General features: G+C 32.7%; 2 protein-coding genes across 6 annotated transcripts in view; both read left to right on the top strand.

Moving 5' to 3' along the window:
• LOC106056384 (myosin-VIIa-like) overlaps positions 1 to 6,277 on the top strand; it is an 83,501-nt gene extending 77,224 nt beyond the window's left edge. For all 5 annotated transcript variants that reach the window (XM_013213095.2, XM_013213097.2, XM_013213096.2 and 2 more), the window contains 3 exons: positions 344 to 427; positions 944 to 1,063; positions 1,590 to 6,277. In XM_013213095.2, coding sequence (XP_013068549.2) covers positions 344 to 427; positions 944 to 1,063; positions 1,590 to 1,667 — 282 coding nt within the window. In that variant the 3' untranslated portion in view covers positions 1,668 to 6,277. The remainder of the gene's footprint in view (positions 1 to 343; positions 428 to 943; positions 1,064 to 1,589) is intronic.
• A 1,875-nt stretch (positions 6,278 to 8,152) lies between these two features.
• LOC106056386 (DNA replication licensing factor mcm7-like) lies at positions 8,153 to 21,954 on the top strand. Its single transcript, XM_013213101.2, has 16 exons — positions 8,153 to 8,289; positions 10,471 to 10,550; positions 10,716 to 10,880; positions 13,032 to 13,162; positions 13,447 to 13,627; positions 14,476 to 14,613; positions 14,880 to 14,984; positions 15,829 to 15,906; positions 16,036 to 16,117; positions 16,254 to 16,385; positions 16,554 to 16,637; positions 16,826 to 17,037; positions 18,166 to 18,347; positions 18,499 to 18,582; positions 18,753 to 19,031; positions 21,463 to 21,954. Exons 1-16 carry the CDS (start codon positions 8,259 to 8,261, stop codon positions 21,668 to 21,670), a joined length of 2,172 nt encoding a protein of 723 aa, XP_013068555.2. The 5' UTR covers positions 8,153 to 8,258; the 3' UTR covers positions 21,671 to 21,954.
• The last annotated feature ends 1,876 nt before the right edge of the window (positions 21,955 to 23,830 follow it).

Here is a 23,830-nt window from a genome sequence, read left to right on the forward strand (position 1 = left end):
TTAGAGAGAGCCAATCTTCAGCTAGAATTTCAAATGGCTTTCTTCTATGTTTCAGCATTAGCTCTGTGTTTTGTATAGTATAACTAAAAATATTGAGTAATCCACTTCTTTTGACCTTACAAATGGTAAAAGTTGACTTAGTCCATGGTTTCATCAGCAACCTGAGATATATCAGTTATGCAATTTTTATTTAGTGAGTGTAGTCTGTATCTAGGAATTGGTCTTACATAGTACAGTAACTTTGCACATTAAACACTTGGAAAATTAATCAATTAATGCCAGTATACGTCTAAGTACTTTCTTATACTTGTATTTCTCATTGTTTTGTTTTTATTGCTTCTAGCAAACAACTGAACCCAACTATCCAGAAAATCTCCTGATTGCTATCAACAAAAATGGAGTCAATTTGATCCATCCTCAAACTAAGGTACTTTCTGTTATTTAGATCTGTTTCTTAACTACACCATATTTCTAAAACAAAACAGTTTTCAACATTTATAAATATTTTGTTCATGTGTAAACTTAGTTAACTTTTCTTTCAAAGAAATGTTAGACCTGAAGATTTCTGACGATTTACATTTTTAAAGTTTATTATTTTTTTATTTTTCAAATGAAGCGCTCTGTAGCCAGCTATACAGTATTTTAAATTTTATATATTTAATAATTTTTAAAAAATAAGATTATTCACAAGGATTTTTAACAAATTGACAGATTTATTTATGTCATAATTATCACTACTTGATGACATCCTTTCTTCTCTAAACCTAAAAGCTCAAGAATGTGAGCTTTAAAAACTAGATATTCATTCATTGGCATTCCTTTTGTACAAATGAATTTTGAAATTTTTTATCAAAAAAATAAATAGAAACTATATTTTGCAAAAATCAGTTTCCAAGACAGTAAAAAAAACAAAAACCTAATCTGTTTGTTTTTCCTTCCAAAGGAATTACTGGCAACTCATCCCTTCTCAAAGATCTCCAACTGGAGCAGCGGCAATACCTATTTCCATATGACTATTGGTAATTTAGTCAAAGGAAGCAAACTGTTGTGTGAAACATCAATGGTGTGTAGCTTTAGTGTACTGTGAAAATTAAGACTTTTTTTTTTATAGTTTTTCCACTTAAACCTTTGGGGATTGTTATCCCTTTAATATTTTTATTTCATATAAAAGCTTTTTTTTTTTTTGCTAATGTTTTTATTATCTGTAAACTAAGGTTGTCTTTTAAGTGTGTTGTTTTGTCATGTTTTTTTTTCTGTGTTGTGTTTCAGCTTTTCTTATCCTAGAGTTCAGCAAAGAGGTACACTGCAAGATATTGTGTGCTTTTCTTTTTAACAAAAAAAGTCTTAGGGATCCTTTAAAATAATTACTTAAAAAACATTGACATTGTCATCTGGATGACAAAAGCCCATAACTAAGACTCAGATCTCCCCCTTTATCAATGGCAGTGCTTGTTAGCTAAATGTGAATGTCTTGTGCAATTGCTAATGGTACTAAAGAAATATGTTCATAAATTTTTGAAGGAAAAAAAAATGTTTAGGGCTAAATATTTTTCCAGTGTGATAAAATATACAATTTCTTTTCTCTGCAGGGCTACAAAATGGATGACCTGCTGACTTCCTACATTAGTCTTATGTTAAACAATCTCAATAGACAGAGAAAGCCTTGAGCTGGGACACCTCTCATTCTACCACTGTACTGAAAGGCAGATAGAAGGCTTGTTTGTCTTGACAAGTGTCCAACACAAGGGATGAACATATATATAGGATTGTGTAAATGCATTGTAAATTTGAGAAGTACTGCTTTGGGAAGTTGATTTTCAGTGTACATGTGTCTGCATACTTAGAGCCATCTCAGCAAGTGTCTGTACATATTCACTATAGTACTTACCACTTATAAATAGATATGATCAATATGTTTCATTTTTGTGACAAAGGATATGGTCTTCTTCCTGTAACCTATATGAATGGAAGAGATCCACTTCCTGTTATTGTATTTGATTAGTTCGACCATCAAGGCTCATGAAAATTTCAATCAAAAATTTATGATGTTTATTTTTTATATAAATATTATAAACAGTGTATTCAATTTAACATTCCTTTTAAAATTAATAATTTTAAAAACATTTTTTTCAATATTTCCTAGCATTAACCATTCAATAATTGGGTATAGTGTACTCTTGGGGTGAAACTGTACAGCAGTAATATATCATGATTCTGATATGGGCAATCTATATTTAATGCAATAATCTTATCAATTGTGAAATAATCTTATCAATTGTTTTACATAAATCTTTTCTACTTACTCAATTAAAATGTTAGACTTTTTGTTACAAGTTAAAAATAAATGTTGATTGTCACATGATGATCCTGGATTTGTAATCAACTGCAATGAATTATTTCTACCCCTAATTTGATACACAGTCTCTATTTTCTTATTCTAACCATACATCATTTATATAAATATGTACACTGTATCAATTGTAACTGAGGAGTTGAATTGAGGCTCTACTTCTGGTAAAAAGATGTTAGTTCTATGTTCTGAGGGCTGAGTGAGATGGCAGAGGGACTTTAACTCTTTCTCTCTGTAATTATTTTCCTCGTTCCGATAGAATTATTCATTTTGCTTATTTATATTTCACTATCCTGATTTGATTAAACTTCAATAACTTTTTTGTTTGTTATCAGAAAATGTTATATTTGGTATCGAATTATAGGGGAATTCATGTTTTTTTCTTTATTTAACATTGGCATCGTCAATTAGGAGAGAAAGAATTAAAGGATTATTTATTGATTTATTTTGTTTAAACATTCCAGTACATAGCAGTAGGTTTCAGTTCAATCTTGAATAACTTTTTGGGAGGGCTATTTATAGATGACAAGAATGTTGGTATAGCATCTGAATTGCTGGCAAGTTGGTTGTTATGTTGCTTACTTTATTTGTTTTATTGGTTGGTAGTTAATTGAATGATTCCTGCTCATTTGTTGGACCAAAGTAGACCAAGTTAACACACTGTTATATATGGCATTGCTCTGTCTCTTGACCAGCATCTCTCATCTATTTGATTCAATGGAACATTCAACTTCATGTCTTTATCTCTCTCATACTTTTGTTCTACCAACAACCCACCATGCTTAACAATCATATAGTAGCATGTTGGTTTTGTTCATGGTTAGTGAAGTGAATGATTGATTTCATTTTTTAATTTGATTTATTTTGTTGTTTTTTGTGTTATATCTATGATAAACAGTAATGTTATTTATAAAATTGCCAAATAATAGTTTGTTATTGGCGTTGTGGTTAGGTGTGTAGTTATTTATCTTTCAGTTTATTGATTACCAGTGAAAAGTTGGCATATAATTAGTGACTGTACACATGGTTGTTTAATCTAAATATTTTCCAGTTAAGCCAATTATTCCTTTTGTACTGTATAATCTTATTTATCAAAGAGTTGTGACAATCCTAATGTAGCCATATTTTCAAGAAGAAATGTGTGTCAATCAAAATAAAACAAAAAAAAATTATAAACCACAATTTTTTTTTAGAAAGAATCTTTTTTTTTTTTTAATATATAATTTTTAAAAGAAATTTTTTGTTCCAGTTTTGGCCTCTTTGTGTGACAAAACTTGTGTGTGAATAGTTTGTTTAATGTACATGCAAAAAGTTCTAACTGGTACTAACAAGAGATTATCAACTTTGTGAAATCAAGGTTTCCATAATATTTTGTATGTCAAGGCTGTGAGAAATTGTTTGTACTGGTACCGGTTTCTAAATTAAACAGAAAAAAGGTCATCCCAATGTTTGCATTAAAGAAGGTTTGTGCATTCTGAATGACTCTGGCAAATTTTTGTTTGTTTTTGTTTTTTGTCTGTTTTTTATAGCCACTTCTGTTCAAGTATTGGGATATGATGTGTGATGTTTGGGAAGTTGTGCGTCTTGGCTGCAGATTTGAGGCACCCAGCTACAGAAGCTGATCTTCCTAATAGAAAATCAAAGTTGGAGAAATAATCCTGAGTCAAGCCATTGTGAATCTATTGGGTATTAAATATTAATTAGGACAATTGTGCTTGCAAAATCTTGTCTATCTTTCATATCAACTTCTAAGATCTCAAAAGGAGGAGCTTTTGTTTATGTTTATGATTGAATTATTTACACTATTAGCTGAAGACTTTCTATTTATTATGTTTACAGCTGACTTCACATATCCAATTAGTTTTATTTCATGTTAATTTTTCAAAAGAATGTATTTATAAAACGTTCAATGTATAGTTTATTTACAATAGTTCAAGTAAGACTTGAATGACATTCTTAATGTAGTATCATAATGTGTTTGTACAAGTTGGTCATGTACAACTTGGTCATATCCTATCAGTTTTGTAAACCCACTTTAAGTGCATACACTTTATACAATTTATATACAAATACACTTATAGCATTTCACTCATTAATACAATTATATTTTTATATATATATATATATATATAATATTTACATATATAATTTTTTGCTGTGCCTTTGTTAGTTCAAGTGGTCTTTATTTTTAATATGGCTGTTTTGTTCTGTTTTTTCAATCAACTTTTTCTGTAAATTTCCTTAATCTACATGTCAGATACTCTTCAAATGTGGACTTTAAAAAATGCAAACATTATGCAAAGTTTTTCCACTTGTACTATTGTCTGTCTGTATTTACAAACTTCTTTTGGCCTACAGGGTCATTGGTTCTGTGTTAATGACTTTTTGTGTAGGTTTATTTTTTGTTCCTCCAGCTTTTCTTTTTCTTTGCTTTGTAAGATTTTTAATCCACTACTGCCTAACACCTGAGAGAATTCAAGCTTTTGCTTGTAGTGATTAAGAGATTAGGAATGCTTTGGGTTAATGTGCTTCTATAAATAAATTACCTGGGTGTGTTGTTATTGTTCTGTAAAGAAATTGCCTTTGTTTTGTTAGAGAACATTTTATTTCGTAACTGTTATCCTACCAATAGGCCTAAACCCTTAGTTAAGAAATTTGATCTGAATGGATATAATATTCAAAGTAAAGTAGGCCTAATGTAAAAATAATATGCTGAAATAGTGGGTCTAAAAAAAAAAATATTAAATTAAAGCACTGGTCACTTTCATTGTCTTATATTTCTTTCAAAATGTAACCATACAAGTTCTCATGGATTCATGTTACAAGTTCTCATGGATTCATGTTACAAGTTCTAATGGATTCATGTTACAAGTTCTCATGGTTTCATGTTACAAGTTCTAATGGATTCATGTTACAAGTTCTCATGGTTTCTTGTTACAAGTTCTCATGGATTCATGTTACAAGTTCTCATGGTTTCATGTTACAAGTTCTCATGGATTCATGTTACAAGTTCTCATGGATTCATGTTACAAGTTCTCATGGTTTCATGTTACAAGTTCTCATGGATTCATGTTACGTACAATAGAAGCGATGGAAAAGTGTTGTTTCTTTCTCTTGTTTTTCTTTTTTTAGGGGGGGGGGGGGGGGTTTACACCACCTACAGAAAAATATTAGACATCTGATGATAGTAAAGGGATAAAATCGTAGTTTTGAAATTGAAGACCTTACACTTAACTAAGACATTAATTTAAACATGTACATTATTTGTTTCTATTGTGTACCCATCATTCCCTTACAATTATTCAATTTGTTATCTTGTTTTGCTTTTTTGTTAGTTTCTTTATTCAGACTCATGCCATTGATGAACTTAGGAAATTCTGTTGATAGTTTGTTTCTATCATTTAAGTAGTTGTTTATTTACCAGTTCAAAGTTAAGTTTCGACCAAAAGATCATTGTATCTTTTTTTTTTTTGTTCAATAATCTTGTACCAAGTCAAGTAACACATTTGTTTTTCTTATTTTGCCTACAAAAGTGGACATACCTTTGTGTGTAGAACATGTATACCTTTGTGTGTTCTTTCAGAAGTTGTTGTTTTTTTTCTCCTCTTTCTTCCAGGCCAACTGAAAACAAAAAACAATGTTCAAAATTTGCTCAGTTTTTTGTGGTACAACAACTATTGAGAAGTTGAATGCAATTTCAATGTCATTGTATGGAGCCTCTCTGTATCTGTCTGTAAGCTCATTTGTCACTGATGTCACACTTTGTAAAGTAATCAATCATTCAATCATTGTCACTGTTGTACTCATTCTTAATGGTCTATTGGGCTCACATGTCTTCAACTGATTTCACTCAGTTTTGCAATAAACTATGCCACAGAAACAACTTTTCATTATGAAATATTAAAAATATTAATGAGAAAAAAAAAATCTTTTTTTTTTTTTTGCTGGTTTATTTTGTTTCTTATGTTTATTTTTAGCTTTGTGTAGATCTGTGTGTTGTGATTGATGTTTTAACTTTAAGCCCTCTAGAGGGAGTTTTTAAACACAAAACCCCTCTTAGCTACCCTCATCGTATCAAGTGACTGTTGTAAGGTTTAGTCTTATATTGAAAAGGGGGGTTTATCACACACAAAAATTTTGGAGGGAGTTTAAAACTCAAAATTTCCCTTTGGCTAAGCTCACGGAAATACGTAGACTGTAGTTTGCTATAGATTTTATATCGAAAATTGTGTCTTTCAGGAAGTGTTCACCCGTCACTAAATAGCGGTGTATGCTACGCCGCGAGTCGGCTTGTCTAGATCTAATACAACTTGACTTGAACAGCTGCAGACCGGGATAAATAGAGGGGTTTGGTCAGCGAACTGTCACAGCACCTCTACAATGAAAGTCAAGGGACGGATGATGGTGATGAAGCTGATTGACTTTCTGTTAGAGCGATTACATTTTTTTCAGTAACTAATGAATGGTATATTTTTGAAAAATATTTTTAACAATTATAACGGTTAAACCAAAAGCTTTAATCGCAATACTGAATCACACAATTAGGTAGGCGTAGGCCTACAAATAGGCATAATAATCGAAAAGTGGCAAATTTATAATTTTGGGGATGGCGATGTCTCCATCTTTCGCCAGTGTAAGCCTACTAATGTGCATATTTCATTAAAAAAATATTAAGCACGCTTCCGAAAGACTAAAAGTAGGCCTACCCTGTGCATCTAAATCTATTAGAGTGCGATTAAAGAAATTGGGAAATCTAATTTTATATCTAAATCTAGATATAATTAGGCTAGTCTTCGAGTCCGAAGATTGAGGAATGCAGTATCTCCCGTGGCTATGCAGCCCCAGCTGTGACCTACATTTTTTGCAAAACTATTGTCCGCCGGTGGTCGATTTAGATTTTCTTTGCGCCGTCTACGTCTGTCCTCGGCAGCGGATTTTCTTTTGGTCTCAAATGTGTATCCCGCGGCCTTTGTGAGTGTGCTCCAGCTGTCTCGTTCTGAGGCCGCATGTAACCAGGTGGATCTCTTCTATGTCAGTCTCTAGATATAGAGATCTATTAGGTCCATATCGGATTGTGAAGAGAATCAACGACGTGGTATACCGTATCCAGAGGGGTCCTCGAACTAAATGCAAGGTGGTACACGTCGATCGGTTGAACCGGTATTGTGGAGAGGAGAGAGGAACAGAGTCAGTTCGGGACGAACAGACAAAAGAAGGGGGCAGTGTAATGACCATGTTCTGTAGTGACTCTATGGCCGCGCACCAGCGCACGAGGATGGACTAAATGACTGGGGGAAGAGGAAGTGCGAGAAGATTTGGTTGGTCCTTGTTTTGGTGATCTATTTTGATTAAACTTTGTATTGACTTTGTTCCCATACCTCGTTGAGTTGCCTCCTTTAAATGTTGTAACAATATATTTATTTATTTATTTTACAAAAAAATCTATGTTTTTAAAATATGGTAAATTACCATCTCCCTTGCTAATGTTTATTACAAAGCCGCCCGTGTTTGTTACTATTAATAGTTAATAGTGAATAGTTGTAAAAAAAAGGTGTATTTTTATGAAAAAGCTGCTTGCATAGTTGATTTTAAAAATTAGATTTTTCACTTTCATAAAATAAAAAGTAGCCGTTGCATCAGAAATTGAATGGTCTAAAATACTATGATGTGGGATTTTCACTATCTTTTTTAGTTTACGAGATCTAAACGGGATGGACGGACGGACAAACAGTTCACACAAAACGATTAGCGTCTTTTCCCCTTTAGGGCCGCTAAAATAAGGGGGGGGGTGCAATTGAGTAATGCCGCTTGACGGAAGTAAAGATCACATGACCAATATTTGGCGCGTTATCCCGTGCCACTGTCTATTTACATTGGTTTTTGTTTATTCTGAATTTCAATAATAACAATGGCTCCCAAGGATTATGTTGCGGAAAAAGGTTAGGATATTTTAATGAATGTTGTTTCATCCACCTGATATGGTAATGTACATCTAGATTCATGGTATTATTTATGGCAAACCAGTAAGTAACACACTTACACAGACTAAAAACTCAAAAATTAATTGGTCACAGTACAGTTACAGTGATACTGACAGTCAATGAGTCATGGATGTTACTAACTAGATGATAGATCTAGACTACAACTACATGTAATTTACTAACTTAACTAGAACATCTATAATTAATATAGATTAATTATAGATCTATAATATATAAGACTAATACTACTTCTAGTACTACTACTAGTTTTTATTTACTAAGTCTAAGAGTAAGACTAAGACTAGTAAGACGTCACTAAGTCTTACTAAGTGTAAGTCACTAAGTCAGTAAGTGTAAGTCACTAAGTGTGACTAAGAAAGTCTAATCTAAGATATTAAAGATTGATTATGTGGTTCAACAATCACAATGATTATAGTTTATGATAAATTATGATTGGATTCCATAGATTTGATGGTATACCGATTTGATTAGGGTTAGGAATAATAAAATAATTTGATAGATCTATAAATCTATTCTAGTTCTAGGTATTCTTAATTCTATTAAGACTATTAATTAAATTAATAGTATTAATTCTAAATAAATCAAATGAAAAACTGTCTCATGGAATCCCCATCATATTCATATTAATTATATTAAATTATATTTAAATTGTAATGTATTGAATTGATGAGTCTTTTTCAACTTTTGGTTAGGCCATTAATTAAATTAATAGAAATATCAGATTTAGAATTTAGATGCATCCTCTGTTTTGGACCCCTTCAACTAGACTTTAGAGTAGACTCACTCAAGAAAACCGATTAAGAAGTGGAACACTATGATTCACTATAATTTTAAAAAAGTATGATACTGTATGTAGATCTACTCTAGATTAGACCCTAGCCCTTGGTAGTAAAGTCAAGTCTATATTAGTCTAAGTAGATCTAGATTAATCTAGAATTAGAATCTAGGGATTCTAGAAAGTCACAGTCAGATAGTGATATCATAGTAGGTATGATAGTATTAGTGTATTAGACACAAAATTAATCTAAATAGAGCAGTGAGATTCATAACAAACAAATATTCACATTTGACTAGATTCTAGAACTAGAATAGAGAGTAACACCTTAGTCTTAGTGACCTTTAGTTTAGTAAAAGCACTAAATTTAGAATAGAGTCTTCAGAATAGAAGACTTAGATCTAGATCTAAATCTAGATCTAGTAAGTAATGTAGCAATTATGTTAATTATGTACATAAAACACTGAACCATAATGAAATATAAAAACAAAACCTAATAAAATACTCAGAAAGACACAAAGATCAAGAGACATTCCTTGTTCCATATGCTAGGAGTCACTATGACAAATTTTTACAAATCATTACAAATGCCTCTTCTTCTCTAGTGACCCTAGCGCTATTAGTATAGACTATAGACCTCTTAGAGTATTATTAGACTTAATTAGAGTTTGGAATAGGTTGTAGTTAACATTTGTGACTAGATTGACTATCATTGACCTCAGACTCAGAACACAGGACTCTTTTGAGGTCTTTTCTCATATATATATAAATATAAAAAAACAACAACACAACAGAAACATAAATAGAACCATCAGACACAACATAAAGAGTTCATTGAGCTACCAGACATGTTTCTTGATCAAGTGAATAGATTTGAATCAATCAGTGCAGTGTTGTCCTTATTTTTTTATCATTTTGTGATCTCTTTGTTCTAGATTTAGTCTAGATATTGGACTAGATTTCTAGATCTAGACTCTATATAATAGATTAATAGTCTATATTATACTACATTATATATTGTAATTAAATATATTTTTTGGACATTCCTTTATGCTTTACTAGATTCTCTAGGTCTAGTGAAGTGGTATAGACTATTATGGCATTACACATCAGCTATGCTTGTTGATTAGTGACTGGTGACTGTCACAGTCTATACTTCTGTAGTCTATAGATATCTAGGATCAACATTGTTTATTTTGGACCAAGTAATCAAGTTGAATTGTCCCAGTGCCTGCTTTTAAATCAAATTCAAAAGTTCCAATATAATATATATATCTGATGTATAATGTAGATCTATTGCTTCATGTTAAATGTATTTCTTGGAACCTTTTTTTCTTAAATAGGAAAAATAACCACATTTTTAAAGGAGTACTATAAAGATAATGACAATGGAGGAAAGGACTTTGTCTATGCAGATCAGTTAGTAAGTAATATGAACCCAGTCTGTACATATTTAATTTTATGTAACTCAAAATTATTTTTAACGAAAATAAAAGATTGCGTGATGTGTACTAAATTATTATTTTTTTTTTACAAGTGGCTCAAATGTCTGTGTAGCCAAAATGTTTTTCATTTTTATTTCTTCCAGACAAATATAGCTCACAGAGAGCAAATAGCATTAACCATCAATATAGATGATGTTGCAGACTTTGACCCGGACCTGGGTGAGTCTATTGTGGAAAATGCTAGACGATATGTTCATATATTTGGGGATGCTGTTCATGAATTGCTACCAGAATATAAAAGAAAGGAGGTAATTCTTCTGTTAATATCCTTGTTAGTTCAGCTAATTATGGCTGTCATTTAGTTCTCCTAGTAATTTCAAAAATAGAATAGTGCATCTTTACTTTTTGAAGGCTTCCACCAAAATGTGATCTGATTGACTCCTTTCAGAGAATGAACCTCAGTCATTCTAACCAGCATTGTTTGAGTTCTTTTTATACAATTGATGTTGACAGAATTAAAGTATTTTTATTATTAAAATTCCCAGTGCCTTAGTTTTTTGTTGTTGTTTGTACCCAAGCAACTTTGAAGATTTAAATATTAGTCACTGCAAAGTTTGATATTATACCTAGATTGATGACTTGTGTAGTAAGAATCAAAATTGTTAGCACTTTCTTTGCTTCAACTTTGTGATGTCTTGTCTGCACTCTCTGACAAGTAAGCACTTCCACTGAATTGCACTATTTAGCAAAAAAAAATAATTTAAATTTATATTATCAACCAACTCAGATGAAATCACTTTCTTGACTTTCTTAATATTGCTGAGATGACAACTGTTTTAAGATTTATAACTTTTGTTGAGAAAAGAAGGATTTATCACAATGGTCAGAAATGAGAAAACTTTTCTTCACCAACCTCTTTTTCTCCCCTGCTGGGGTGGTAGAGCACCTGCAGGTTTCTCTCATACCAAATCTGTGCCACCATATAATTGTCACGGGCTGACTCCAAATCATGCCACCTCTGGAGGAATGGCAAGGTGTATTTAGGATTAGTGTACAAAGTACTATGGTAGCCCATAGGCTTATGGAATCTCTTTAGTAACCTATCTTTTGCTTCTTTATAAACAAATTTCCAGAATACCAAAGTGAAGAGCCTGAATACTTTGAGTAATATGTACCATACTCCAAGGCTGCTACACTTCTTTGACAAAATGGGATTCTTCTTTAAGCTTGACTAAAATCTTGTTTTCATATTGTTAATAATAATAATCTTTATTATCCATAAGGAAATTTGTCTTACCATCGTCCGTGACACAAAAAAAAAATATAACTATAGAAAACAAAATTTACATTCAAGTCAGATTCACTCAAAAGTAACATATGAAATGTTTATATCAGATAGTTGAATTGTATTTAATGATTTGATTACCAGTGGAACAAAGGTTTTTGTGTCTGTATTTGCAATTGGTCAAATCACAATATCCTGACTCAGAGGGTGTTTTTTTTTTATTTATGAAATCTTTTCAGCTTTCTTCTGAATGTTTTTCTCAAACAGTTGTCCAAATGGGGTTTGTTTTTTACCAATGAAGCGTGGTCGAGAGGCCAAGTGCTCTTGAACTTGGCTTGGCTTGGCTACCTAGAAGGGGGCTCGAGGTTCGACACCCGATTCGGGCAGAGTTGTGTTTACTGAGCGCCTAAAGGCAGCACGGAAAACCAACTCCTAGATACCCCCCCCCCCCCCCCACTGGTCCACAAATGAGATTGGATCAAAGCGCTCTGAGCATGCTACAAGCATGAAAGTAGCGCTATAAAAAAAAAAAAGCTATAAATAAATGACCTTACCAGCAGTATTTAGGATTTTATGAAGTTTATTTTTAATATTCAAATTGCCATACCTGGCAGTGATACTGAAACTTAAAATACTGCAGATGTGAGCGTGATAAAACATTGCCAACAACTTTTTTCTAACACTGAATGAGGGCATTTTTCTTAGTAATCATAATCTTTTTTGCCCATTTTGCTGATATATAATCAGTATTTTACAGTAAAATTTAATTTATTGTCTAATGTATTTAAAAGTTTGCACTATTTCAATGTTCTCTCCAGCTACAGAAACAACACCATTTTCCTTCTTTCCCTACGAAAATTGATTACCATTTCTTTGTTTAAAATGAACCACAAGGGCCCACCCCTGTATTAACTTATATGTGCATTTGACATGACATTGTTAACCCTTACCCTTTAAGGTGTTTATGTCGAAAGTTCATAAGCCCATAGTATTATATATGAACTAATCTTCAATGCTTTCATTTTTTCAATAAGTAAATGAATTTGTATGGTCTTGAAATCTGATGAGAAATCAATAAAGAAAATTTTACATAAGTGTAATTACCCTTACTGTTAATAATATCAAAGTTTGAAGAACTGAAAGATATTTGTTTCCTCTTTTATTTTTTCCTAAGGTTCAAAACAAAGATGCTCTAGATGTCTATATTGAACATAGGCTGCTCATGGAGCAAAAGAATCACCCAAAGGAGTCAGATGCCACAAGAGATCCCAGAACAAGATATCCACCAGAACTAATCAGAAGATAGTATGTTTATATTGTTTTTTTTTTTTTTGTGTTGCCTAGTTGTTAAGCTTGACACTTAGTAATCATATGAAGATGACTGAACATAAAATTTTCTTTAGCTAATATTTAAGAATACTCAGCACAGTAAATTTTTACTTAATAAACTGTAAACCTGTTTACCTAAAATCCTTTTTTTATGCTTAGCAGCTAGTTAGATTTTGATAGCAGTTTGTAAAGAGAGAGAAAAAAATTTCTTTCATCTTTTGGTTGCTTAAACTTACTATTTAGCATTTGTTTCTTCACAGTGAAATATTTTTTAAAGCTCCGTCTGCTCAGAAGTTTGCCTCCATCAGAGAAATAAAAGCTAGTTCTATAGGTAAACTGGTCTCTGTAAAAGGCATTGTGACTAGGACAACCGAGGTTAAGCCAATGATGGTGGTAGCTACATACACATGTGACACCTGTGGTAATGAAACATATCAACCAGTAAGTCAATTTTTTTTTTTTTTTTTTTTTTTTTTTTTTTTTTAAAGTCTACTAAAGAAGCATTTTATACTCTGGAGGCTGGTAAACGGCTGTATCTTTAATATTTAAGTTTAATGCTATGAAAATGGATTTATTTATTGAAAACAAAATATGCTGGTTAGATGCCTAGTGACTTCCTTTTAGCCTCTTTGATGCAATTAGTCCATATGAATGTTTTGAAAATAATGTTGATTGGATTTACTGGGAATGACACTTTTAGCGTTATGTTCTTGTGCAATAAAAGTAACACATTATAGGACTAGGTTCCTTGGGGTTCTACTGTTTGCAGGACTAAGAATTATTACATGTGCCTTCATTTTCTCCAACAGATGTCAGGGCTCAGGTGGGTGGTCCCCAAAATATCCATCCAATAATAAATTTAAGTTTCCTTTTGGATTTGACTTTCTTGACATTTACTTGGTAATTTGGTGTTTCAAATATCTTGTGTTTAAAGAATGTGTGCATTATTTGCATCTTCATATATTTATAAGCATTTTTTTTTTTCAATAAAGAAGCAAAGAAAAAAAACTGTCAGAAATTGATTGATAGATGAACACTTCAGTTTAAGTTTAATTACCTTCAAATTATTTTAAAACTATACTTTAAAAAATTTGCAAATTAATATATTTCCTTAGTTTAATATGATATTAAAATTTAAAAAATCTCTTACTTTCTGCATTTTATTTATTGCTTCTCTAATTTTTCTTTGTAATTTTTGGCTTCCTTCTAAAAATGTTTACCCACCACTGGACAATTTTTTTGAGCACATAAAGCTTGAAAAGATAATCTTTATTCTTTTGTGTTATTAGATCAGCAGTACTGCTTTCATGCCACTTTTAATGTGCCCAAGTCAAGTCTGTACTACTAACAGATCAGGAGGTAGACTTTACTTACAGACTAGAGGCTCTAAATTTGTGAAATTTCAAGAAGTCAAAATCCAAGAGCATGTAAGTTTTAGTTTTTAAAAAAATATAATTATCCATTATTCTGAAAAGAATTATTATGTATTATCAAGAAAGAAGTTTTAAAACTGTAAAAAAATTGGACATTTTAACGTTGCAAGTGCTCTTGAAAAAAATGTTTGCTGATGGCTAGTTAGTTACACATAAATATATGTATGCATATTGCATGAAGAGGCGTAGATAGCCGAGTAGATTGAAATCCACTATATTCTTGTTCAGTTTTGCTGTTACTTTATGCACAATGTTTTCAGAGTGATCAAGTTCCTGTTGGCAATATTCCCAGAGCAATGACCATTTACTGTAGAGGGGAGACAACAAGAAAGTGTCAGCCTGGAGATCATGTTAGCGTGACAGGAGTATCCTTTTAACTAGTCTTGACTTTTTGCCTTATCAGTGTAACTATAGTGGGAGCCTTCTTATTGAATGCCTAATTCCCTTCATTGTTTTGTCGCTGTTGTTTTCATCTTCTTTATTTTTTTTTTTCCTTTTTACATTAAGAAAAATAGTTGTGCCCGGTTTATTATAATTAAAACAGAGAAAATTAAGTGTGATTAGGTCTTTTTTCAAACACATGTAGCAAGCCACTAAACTGTCACCTATGTTGTTCACTAATCCTTCAACATGCTGCTGTTGAACCATTTTTAGCATCTTTTTGGCTACCTTTAGCATCTTGTATTGATTACTGAGTTTCAGTTTTCTTCTTTATCAAATTAAAATTATTCTTTTAGCAAACAAGAAAATTATTTTTAAAAATGACGGTGGCTGAGTGGTAAAATACTTGGCTTCTGAAGTGGTGGGGGGGGGGGTCAGGGTTCAAATCCCAGTGAAGATGGATTTTTAATTTTGGGATATTAAGGGTGCCCCTGAGTCCATCCAGCTCTAATGGGTACTTGGCTTTTGTCTGCAAAAGTTAAAGTGTTTGGTCATTGTGCTGGCTACATGACACCCATGTTAATTTTGTGCCACATAAACATTACCTGTTCTATATATTATAAGGTCTGAAAAGGGTACTTTACTTATCTAAAGGGATAGATGAAAATAATTTCAGAGACAAAGTAAATAAACAAGAATTTTTCTGTAAAATTGTATTGCTTTGTTGAAGTAGTGGCCCCTATGATTACCTATTTATGCAAGATCTAGATATGTATACATGATTTAGATATATTCTCTTGAAAATGCTTCTTAACTGGTTCAACATAGATATTCCTACCTCTTATGCGTGAAGGCTTCCAACAGATAGTACAGGGACTGATGTCTGATACATTTCTTGAGGCTCATGTAAAAATATATTTAATTTTAAAAAGACCATTGGATGATGAGAATAAGTTCTAAATTTTGTTTATCTGCTTTTAATTTGATTCTTAAAAACATTTTTAAAATTTTCCTTTTTGTTTTCTTTATTTATAGAGAATTGTACAAATGAATAAAACTGAAGATGATTTAAATGATGTTCAAGAGTTGACACCAGAAGAATTGAAACTTGTGGCTGGTCAGTAATAATTACAGATTTGTTTTAGTTTTTGAAATGGAATAGTATGGAATACATTTAAATTTTAATATAAACCTTATCAGTCATGTTAATGGCTGAACAAAACTATTAATTTGAAGCTGTTGATTAATTTTAGAGGATGATTTTTATGACAAACTGGCAAGTAGCATCGCCCCAGAAATTTATGGTCACTCTGATGTTAAAAAAGCTCTTCTGTTATTGTTGGTGGGTGGAGTTGACAAGTCCCCAAGAGGCATGAAAATAAGAGGTTTGTGTGTACCTGTTCTTCATTGTTAGAATTTAGTCTAAACAAAAATTGAAATTTGAATGAGGTATTATACCAATCTGTCATTACTCAAGCTTTTTTTTTTTTCATTCAATAATCCAGTTTCCTTACTGGGAAAATTTTGTATTATTATTATTTTCTATTATCTAGGAAACATCAATATTTGTCTCATGGGAGATCCTGGTGTTGCCAAGTCACAGTTACTGTCTTACATTGATAGATTAGCTCATCGCAGTAAGTTTGGATTAAAGTATTAATCAAATAGAATTATGTACAATATTTTGTTGTTAAAAAAATGTTTCATCGCCTATCAGAGTTTAGGGTAATAAATAATGTAATGAAAGCGTTAGCTTGTAACTTAAAGATATATGTATGAAGTATTTGTCATAAATTTTAAATAATCCATATAAATTATCTATCAGGTCAGTACACTACTGGTAGAGGTTCCTCTGGTGTTGGGTTGACAGCTTCTGTCATGAAAGATCCAATCACTGGTGAAATGATGCTTGAAGGAGGTGCGTTGGTATTAGCAGATGAAGGTGTTTGCTGCATTGACGAGTTTGATAAGATGATGGACACAGACAGGACAGCTATACATGAAGTTATGGAGCAGCAAACCATCTCCATTGCCAAAGTAAATACTGTTCATTAATTTCTAATTGCATTTATTTATAAGAACTTTAATAAAAGCAACTGCTGTCATTCTATTTGAAAATCCATTACAGAATAAATATATTCTAGTAATTATGTAGGAAGTAAAGAGATAAAATTCAATAAATTCAAAAGCTAATTACCATTTCAGACTCAATGAGATTTAATTAGATAACAATTTATTGACTGTAAACGCTGACTATGATAATATATTCCTCACATCTGCAAATCAAGAATGTGTGTATTTATTTGAGAATCAGGCATGATTTCAAGTATTAACAGCTGTAAAGCTATAAAAACATGTAAACTTTTACTAGTATCATCTTAACACTTTTTATTTCTAGAGGACATTTTTATTTTTCAGGAAATTAAAATTCATCTCTACTCACAATCACAATAAAGGACTTAATTATTTGAATCTGTATCACCAATTTTAATGTCATTTATATTAGAAAGATTAGCCAATCAATTATATATTGATGTGTGGAGAACCTTGTTTAAATTGTTTTTAATCCTGAGATTTCATCATATCATTGTTATGTTTAATAGTTAACTGTCATAACTTCTTTACAAACAGCAGTAAGTTATAACACAAATTATTTAGATTTTGTTAAACAGTGAGTCCTTCTTTTTGTGGCATGCAGAGTAGTTCAGTTGTCAGATTGGTGTCATTATTGATACACATTATGAGTTCAGGCTTAGTTTGTATGATTAATAGCTATTAATATAGCTTAGGGGCTCATTAGCCATGGCTGGTTTGGAGAAGGAAAACTCTGAATTCAAACCTATGCTGATTGTAGCTATACCTAATCATGGGAAAGGCTTCGGAAGTCAACCCTGAGGAAAAATTAGGATCTGGCGACCCTAAGGCAGTTTGCAGCACCCAGTGCTACACCCTTGCAGAACCATAGTCGCTTTGAGACTGAAGGAGGCCATAATTTAGTAAAGTTATTTACTAAAGAGGCATGCTAACTTTTCGATTGGCTGTTGGTTGTGGCCAAAGGGGATGAATATTTTAGCCTAATGTCCAGTCCAGTTATTTCAATTTGTGTTATCATAAGGCCTTACTATTTGGATGCTATATAATAATCCCTAATTTGTGTTTTCTCAGGCTGGTATTATGACAAGTCTTAATGCTAGGGTGTCAATTTTGGCAGCTGCTAATCCAGCTTATGGGCGGTATAATCCACGAAAGTCTGTGGAGCAAAACATTCAACTTCCTGCAGCTTTGCTGTCAAGGTTTGACCTTCTTTGGTTGATTCAAGACAAACCAGAGAGGGATAATGATCTCAGGTATCTTGTTTGTGTCATTTAGTTTAATCTTGTGTGTGTGTTCTTCTTGGAAGACAACTTGAGATTTGTGTTCAATTTTTGTTTTATTTTTTTATGCATTTCTTTATTTTTAAGTTTTCATTTTTCCATCTGTGTAATTTTTGCTTTGTAGGCTTGCTCAACACATCACATATGTCCACCAACACAATGTGCATCCACCTCTTACCTTCCAGCCACTAGATATGAAACTGATGAGGTAGGGATCTCTTTTCAGAGATGATTTTATAGACGTAACTTTATAATAAACTTATATCAATGTGTAAATATTTAGTTCTTCTGACGCTATTGTGCAATGAGTTCAATTGATTTCACATACATTTTTTTTTTAAACAAACTGTAAAAATCCAATTTTTTTCCTCTCATCAGACGTTACATTAGTTTGTGCAAATCAAGAAGTCCCACTGTGCCTGAGTCGCTGGCTGATTACATCACTGGAGCATATGTTGAAATGAGGAAGGAAGCTCGGAATAACAAAGATATGACCTTTACCTCCGCACGTACACTTTTGGCCATCTTGCGTTTGTCAACTGCCCTTGCCAGGCTTCGACTTGCTGACACAGTTGAGAAAGAAGATGTCAATGAGGCCATGAGGCTGATGGAAATGTCCAGAGATTCACTAAATAGCACACATGATACACACTCTAAGTAAGTTGGGCTTTGTCGATTCTATATCACTGACACTAGTTAGGTACATGCAATGTTTAATTCTATATTGTTCTATTTTGTTAATTTTGGAGAATAAGAAGAAACGTTACAATCTTTTTTTTTTTTTTTTTTTTTTTTTTTTTGCTCTACCCCCGAGTTCTGCGTTAGTGATTGCTTATTAACCATTTGGCAACTAGAGTCGCCTCTACCGGTAGACAACTGGAGTCGCCGATTTTAGGTTGTTTCATTACCGGCGCTATTTCGAGTTTTTAATAATTTATTTTATACCTTTTCTAACTCTGACATTAGAGAGCGATAACAGTGCTATTTTTACATGCTTATTTGATGATTCTAGCTTAAACGATTGACTTTTTGTGAATTTTTGAAAATTGTCTTTTTTTTTTTTTTTTGCCATCGGGCGAAAATGGAAGATATTTTGAGTATGTTTAGAGACTATACTGGATACGATTACGAAGGTAATACACAAGTTTTAGATCTAGAACCTGAAAATAATGATGGGGAAAGTGATATTGACATTTCATTGGAGCCATTTGGGTCCGATTCTAGTGATAGTGAAGATGAAACTTGCCTAGATCTAGTAGATCTAAACAATGACAGTAGAGATTGGAGTGCTACTACTACTGATGTGGTAGAGAATTTTACTGAAATATGTGGACCTACACATGATCTACCATATGATGCTACTCCTTTTGATTATTTTAGCCTTCTAATACCTGAAAACTTTTTTGAGCATATAGCTGTGCAAACTAACTTATATGCCAATTATCGTCAACAAAAAGAAGGCAAAGTCGACAGAGCATGGCAGCCTACAACTGCTTCAGAAATCAAGCTGCTGTTTCATATCTACATTACTATGGGTATTCATGTTTTACCTGAATACAAAATGTACTGGGCATCAGATGAACGCCTGAGAGTTGATGGGGTGGCTGGTTCTATGGGAAAGACAAGATTTGAAAAACGATCCCAGTATTTTCACCTCAACGATGCGACAACATTTGTACCTCGAGGTCACCCTGGCCATGATCCCCTACACAAAGTCAGACCTATTTTAGACCTAATTAGGACTAATATTGCTACAAGATTTGCTGCTGTCAAAAATATTAGCCTAGATGAGGCAATGATACTTTTCAATGGGAGACTCATGTGGAAGCAGTATATCAAAGGAAAACCTAACCCTTGGGGCATCAAGGTCTGGTGCGCAACAGATGCATCTACGGGGTATCTGTTGAATTTCAGTATTTATACTAGTAAAGTTGAGGTTCCTATGCCTCATTGAACTGGACATTATATAGTTACTGAATTAGGTGAAAGGTTTTTAGGAAAGAGACATCATTTCTTCTTGGACAATTATTTTAGCTTAGTTCAGTTAGCAGAGGACCTTTTGTGTCAGCAAACCTATTGCTGTTCAACAATAAGACCTAACAGAAAAGGTTGGCCTCTTGATCTCAAACCCAAGGCATTAAAAAAATTTAAAAAGGGTGACGTCATGGTTAGGCAGAAAGGGAATCTTGTTGTTATAGCCTGGAAGGATAAACGTTGTGTCACTCTTTTGAGTACCAACACCACTTCAGGTACCGCTGAAATTACTCGCTGAGGACCAGGTGGCAACTTTCAAGTGAAAGTCCCATCTGCTGTTAATACCTACAACAAATCAATGGGAGGTGTTGACAGATTTGATCAGCTCTCATCCTACTATCCAGTAGGAAGGAAATCTGTCAAATGGTGGAGATACATTTTTCGATTTCTCCTCCAGACTGCTGTCATCAACAGCTGGATCATTTATGCTACCTCTCACAGGCCCAGACCCAAAAGCCTATCACTAGGACGTCTAGAGTTTCGGCTTGAGATAAGCACAGCCCTTATAAAGGGAAACATTGTTCGTAAAAGGAAGCAAAGCAATCTCCAACCATCAACTCAAGGAGTTAGCATGAGTGATCTTCTTGAACATAGGCTCATTCGAATGGTGGGGAACAAACGCGCCTGCCATTGGTGTATGAAGAACAAACAGTTTGGAAAAAGAAATAGAGCACATGAAACTGTTTATGGATGTAATCTCTGTCAAATAAGACTCTGTAAAGGAGAATGTTTCTCTAAATTTCATAACTCACTGACACTTCCAAGTCATGCTTAACGTCAAGTGCTCCATAAACATTTTTTTTTGTACTTTTGTCTTATATTGGCATTATTTTTGGTTTATATTAAACTTTATCCATTTGTCTTTAATCTTTCAAAATTTGACTTAATTTGCTTCATTAGTTGTTTTTTTTTCTGTGAATTTTTAAAAAAACATATGTTGTCAAAATACGGAGTTATGCCCCTTTTGTTAGGGATGGGGCAGTTATTGGTAGGCAACTGCATAGTGATGAAAGGGTTAATCATCCCTGAATTTCAAATGTCTTTTTTTTTTCAGGAGTATAAATCCAACTGATCAGATCTACCAGATCATCAGAGAGATGGTTCCCACATCAGGAGTCAGGTCTGTCAAGATCTCAGACATCCTTGAGACCTGTACAAACAAAGGCTACAAGCCAGACAGGATCCATGTTTGTATTGAAGAGTATGAGGACCTTAATGTATGGCAAGTGAACAATGCCAGAACGAGGCTGACTTTCATTTAGTTATGATGTTGCCAACTTGACCACTTGAAATTTACTTTGAAATTTGTTAGTGTACTGGTTTGTACTTATTTATGTTCATTCATCTTGTGTTCAAATTTAGTATGATACTTTGTTCCCACAATGTTGGTGACTCAGTTTATTGTACCAACACTCATTCTAGTTAAACTTCTTGATGTGAAATAAAGGAAAAAAATCTACATTAATAAGATCCAACTAGTTTTTTTATATTAGCTCTTTGTTTTATAACTAGTTGCATTTGAATAAATGTTTTAAGTGTTCTCTCACTCAAGTTGTTTTGTTATAGATGTGAAGAATTGACTAATTTATCAATTATAAATCTAAATTAAAAATGGTATGATTATTACAACTTTTTATGCAGAATTCAAATATGTCAATAACATATAAATTTGAAAAACCATCGGAGACTTTAAAAAAGAAATTTTTTTTCATTACTTGTCAACAAAATTTGGACAAATTAGCTTTTAACTGATAAACGTCTTAAAGTTAAAAGTTGATATAATGATACCTAAGTTTAGCATGCCAAATGCATAAAGCAGGCTGAAACATGACAGTGGAGACAACATTGAGAAAAGCATCCAACAAATCATCAGCAAATGATCTAAGTTCTCTAGTTTGGAGGTTGGCTCAAGAAGTCGTGTCTCATGAAAGACGGGTGGATATATATATATATATAGGTCTGTGACATTAAAAAACAGCATAGCAGAACTATAAAATAAACCAGATTACACCAAAAAGTTAGCTATTTATAATTAATTCCATGTATGAAAATCTCTGTTTTCTTGAATTTATGGGGTCCCAAACAGTCAAATAGTATTTAAATTTAGGTTCTTGTTTGATTTGGCCAATTCATTGTGGTTTTACAATTTTAATGTATTATTTTAATGCTATTTATATAAGGTAAAATATGAGCTGCAGGCTATATATTTAAATTACCATTTTGTTTAATTACCTCAGTACCGAGTAGGCCTGTGTAGTTCATGAAGGTCACAGTTTGGGCTATCATATGTGTTCGGAGATTAAAGAGGCTCGCTTAACAAGTAGTATATAGGCTAGGCCTATACGTTATATGTGATGGGAGATTAAAGAGGCTCGCTTAACAAGTAGTATATAGGCTAGGCCTATACGTCATATGTGATGGGAGATTAAAGAGGCTCGCTTAACAAGTAGTATATTAGGCTAGGCCTATACGTCATGTGATGGGAGATTAAAGAGGCTCGCTTAACAAGTAGTATATAGGCTAGGCCTATACGTCGGGTCGTTCCTCGCTTGCACCATTTTCCCCCGTGTCTCAATGAGGTAGTTCTGTATTTCTGACCTACTTTAACCAAAGTCACGTGATTGTTGGACAACAAAGAGGAAAATGGCCTTGTCTTCCTATATTTCCATTGCTGTTGCTCCTCTATTTTTACGAAATTTTACATTTACAAACATTTTAAAATATACAGAGTACATCAACGAACTCCCTGAATGTTCAAATAATTATACGAATGTTTTCATAAAGGGCCAAGAACTGTTTAAGGATGGTTTTAAATTATCAATGATATTTCCTTTATAGTCCACAACAAGCGTAAACACATTGCCGATGATACATTCACATACAGAAGAAGATGTTTTTACAAACGTTCTTGTAAGATTAAAAAAAAGGCTTGGTATAAACTACACAAAACACACACACACACACATATATATATATATTTATTTATATTTATAGGCCTATATATGGGATAATATACATATTAGTTGAAACATTGTTATTTTCATAAACTTCAGCTATTTTTTAACGCTATGTATTTCATATTCCGCTAATTGTTAATACATTATGCACATCGATAACATTAAGAATTATTTTTTTGATGTATTATTATGTTATTAAAAGTTCTATCATTTTTAAGAAATTCAAAAAATGTTACATTAAAGTTTCAAAAATGCGTCGACGAAATAGATCTAGATCCATTTTATTACTAAGAAACCAAATTTAACAATGAAAGGGCGGGGTAAGACACATTTGGCCTGTGTGTGGTGGGTTTGGCACAGAAGACAACTAAATTCTAAATGATGAAAGGAACTCGTAGGACGATTTCAAACTGTTTATTACACACTAAAGACCTGCAGCCATACATAAACACATGGTGTAGAACA

The sequence above is a fragment of the Biomphalaria glabrata genome, chromosome 15 (genome assembly GCF_947242115.1).
Source record: "Biomphalaria glabrata chromosome 15, xgBioGlab47.1, whole genome shotgun sequence".
Classification (NCBI taxonomy): Eukaryota; Metazoa; Mollusca; class Gastropoda; family Planorbidae; genus Biomphalaria; species Biomphalaria glabrata.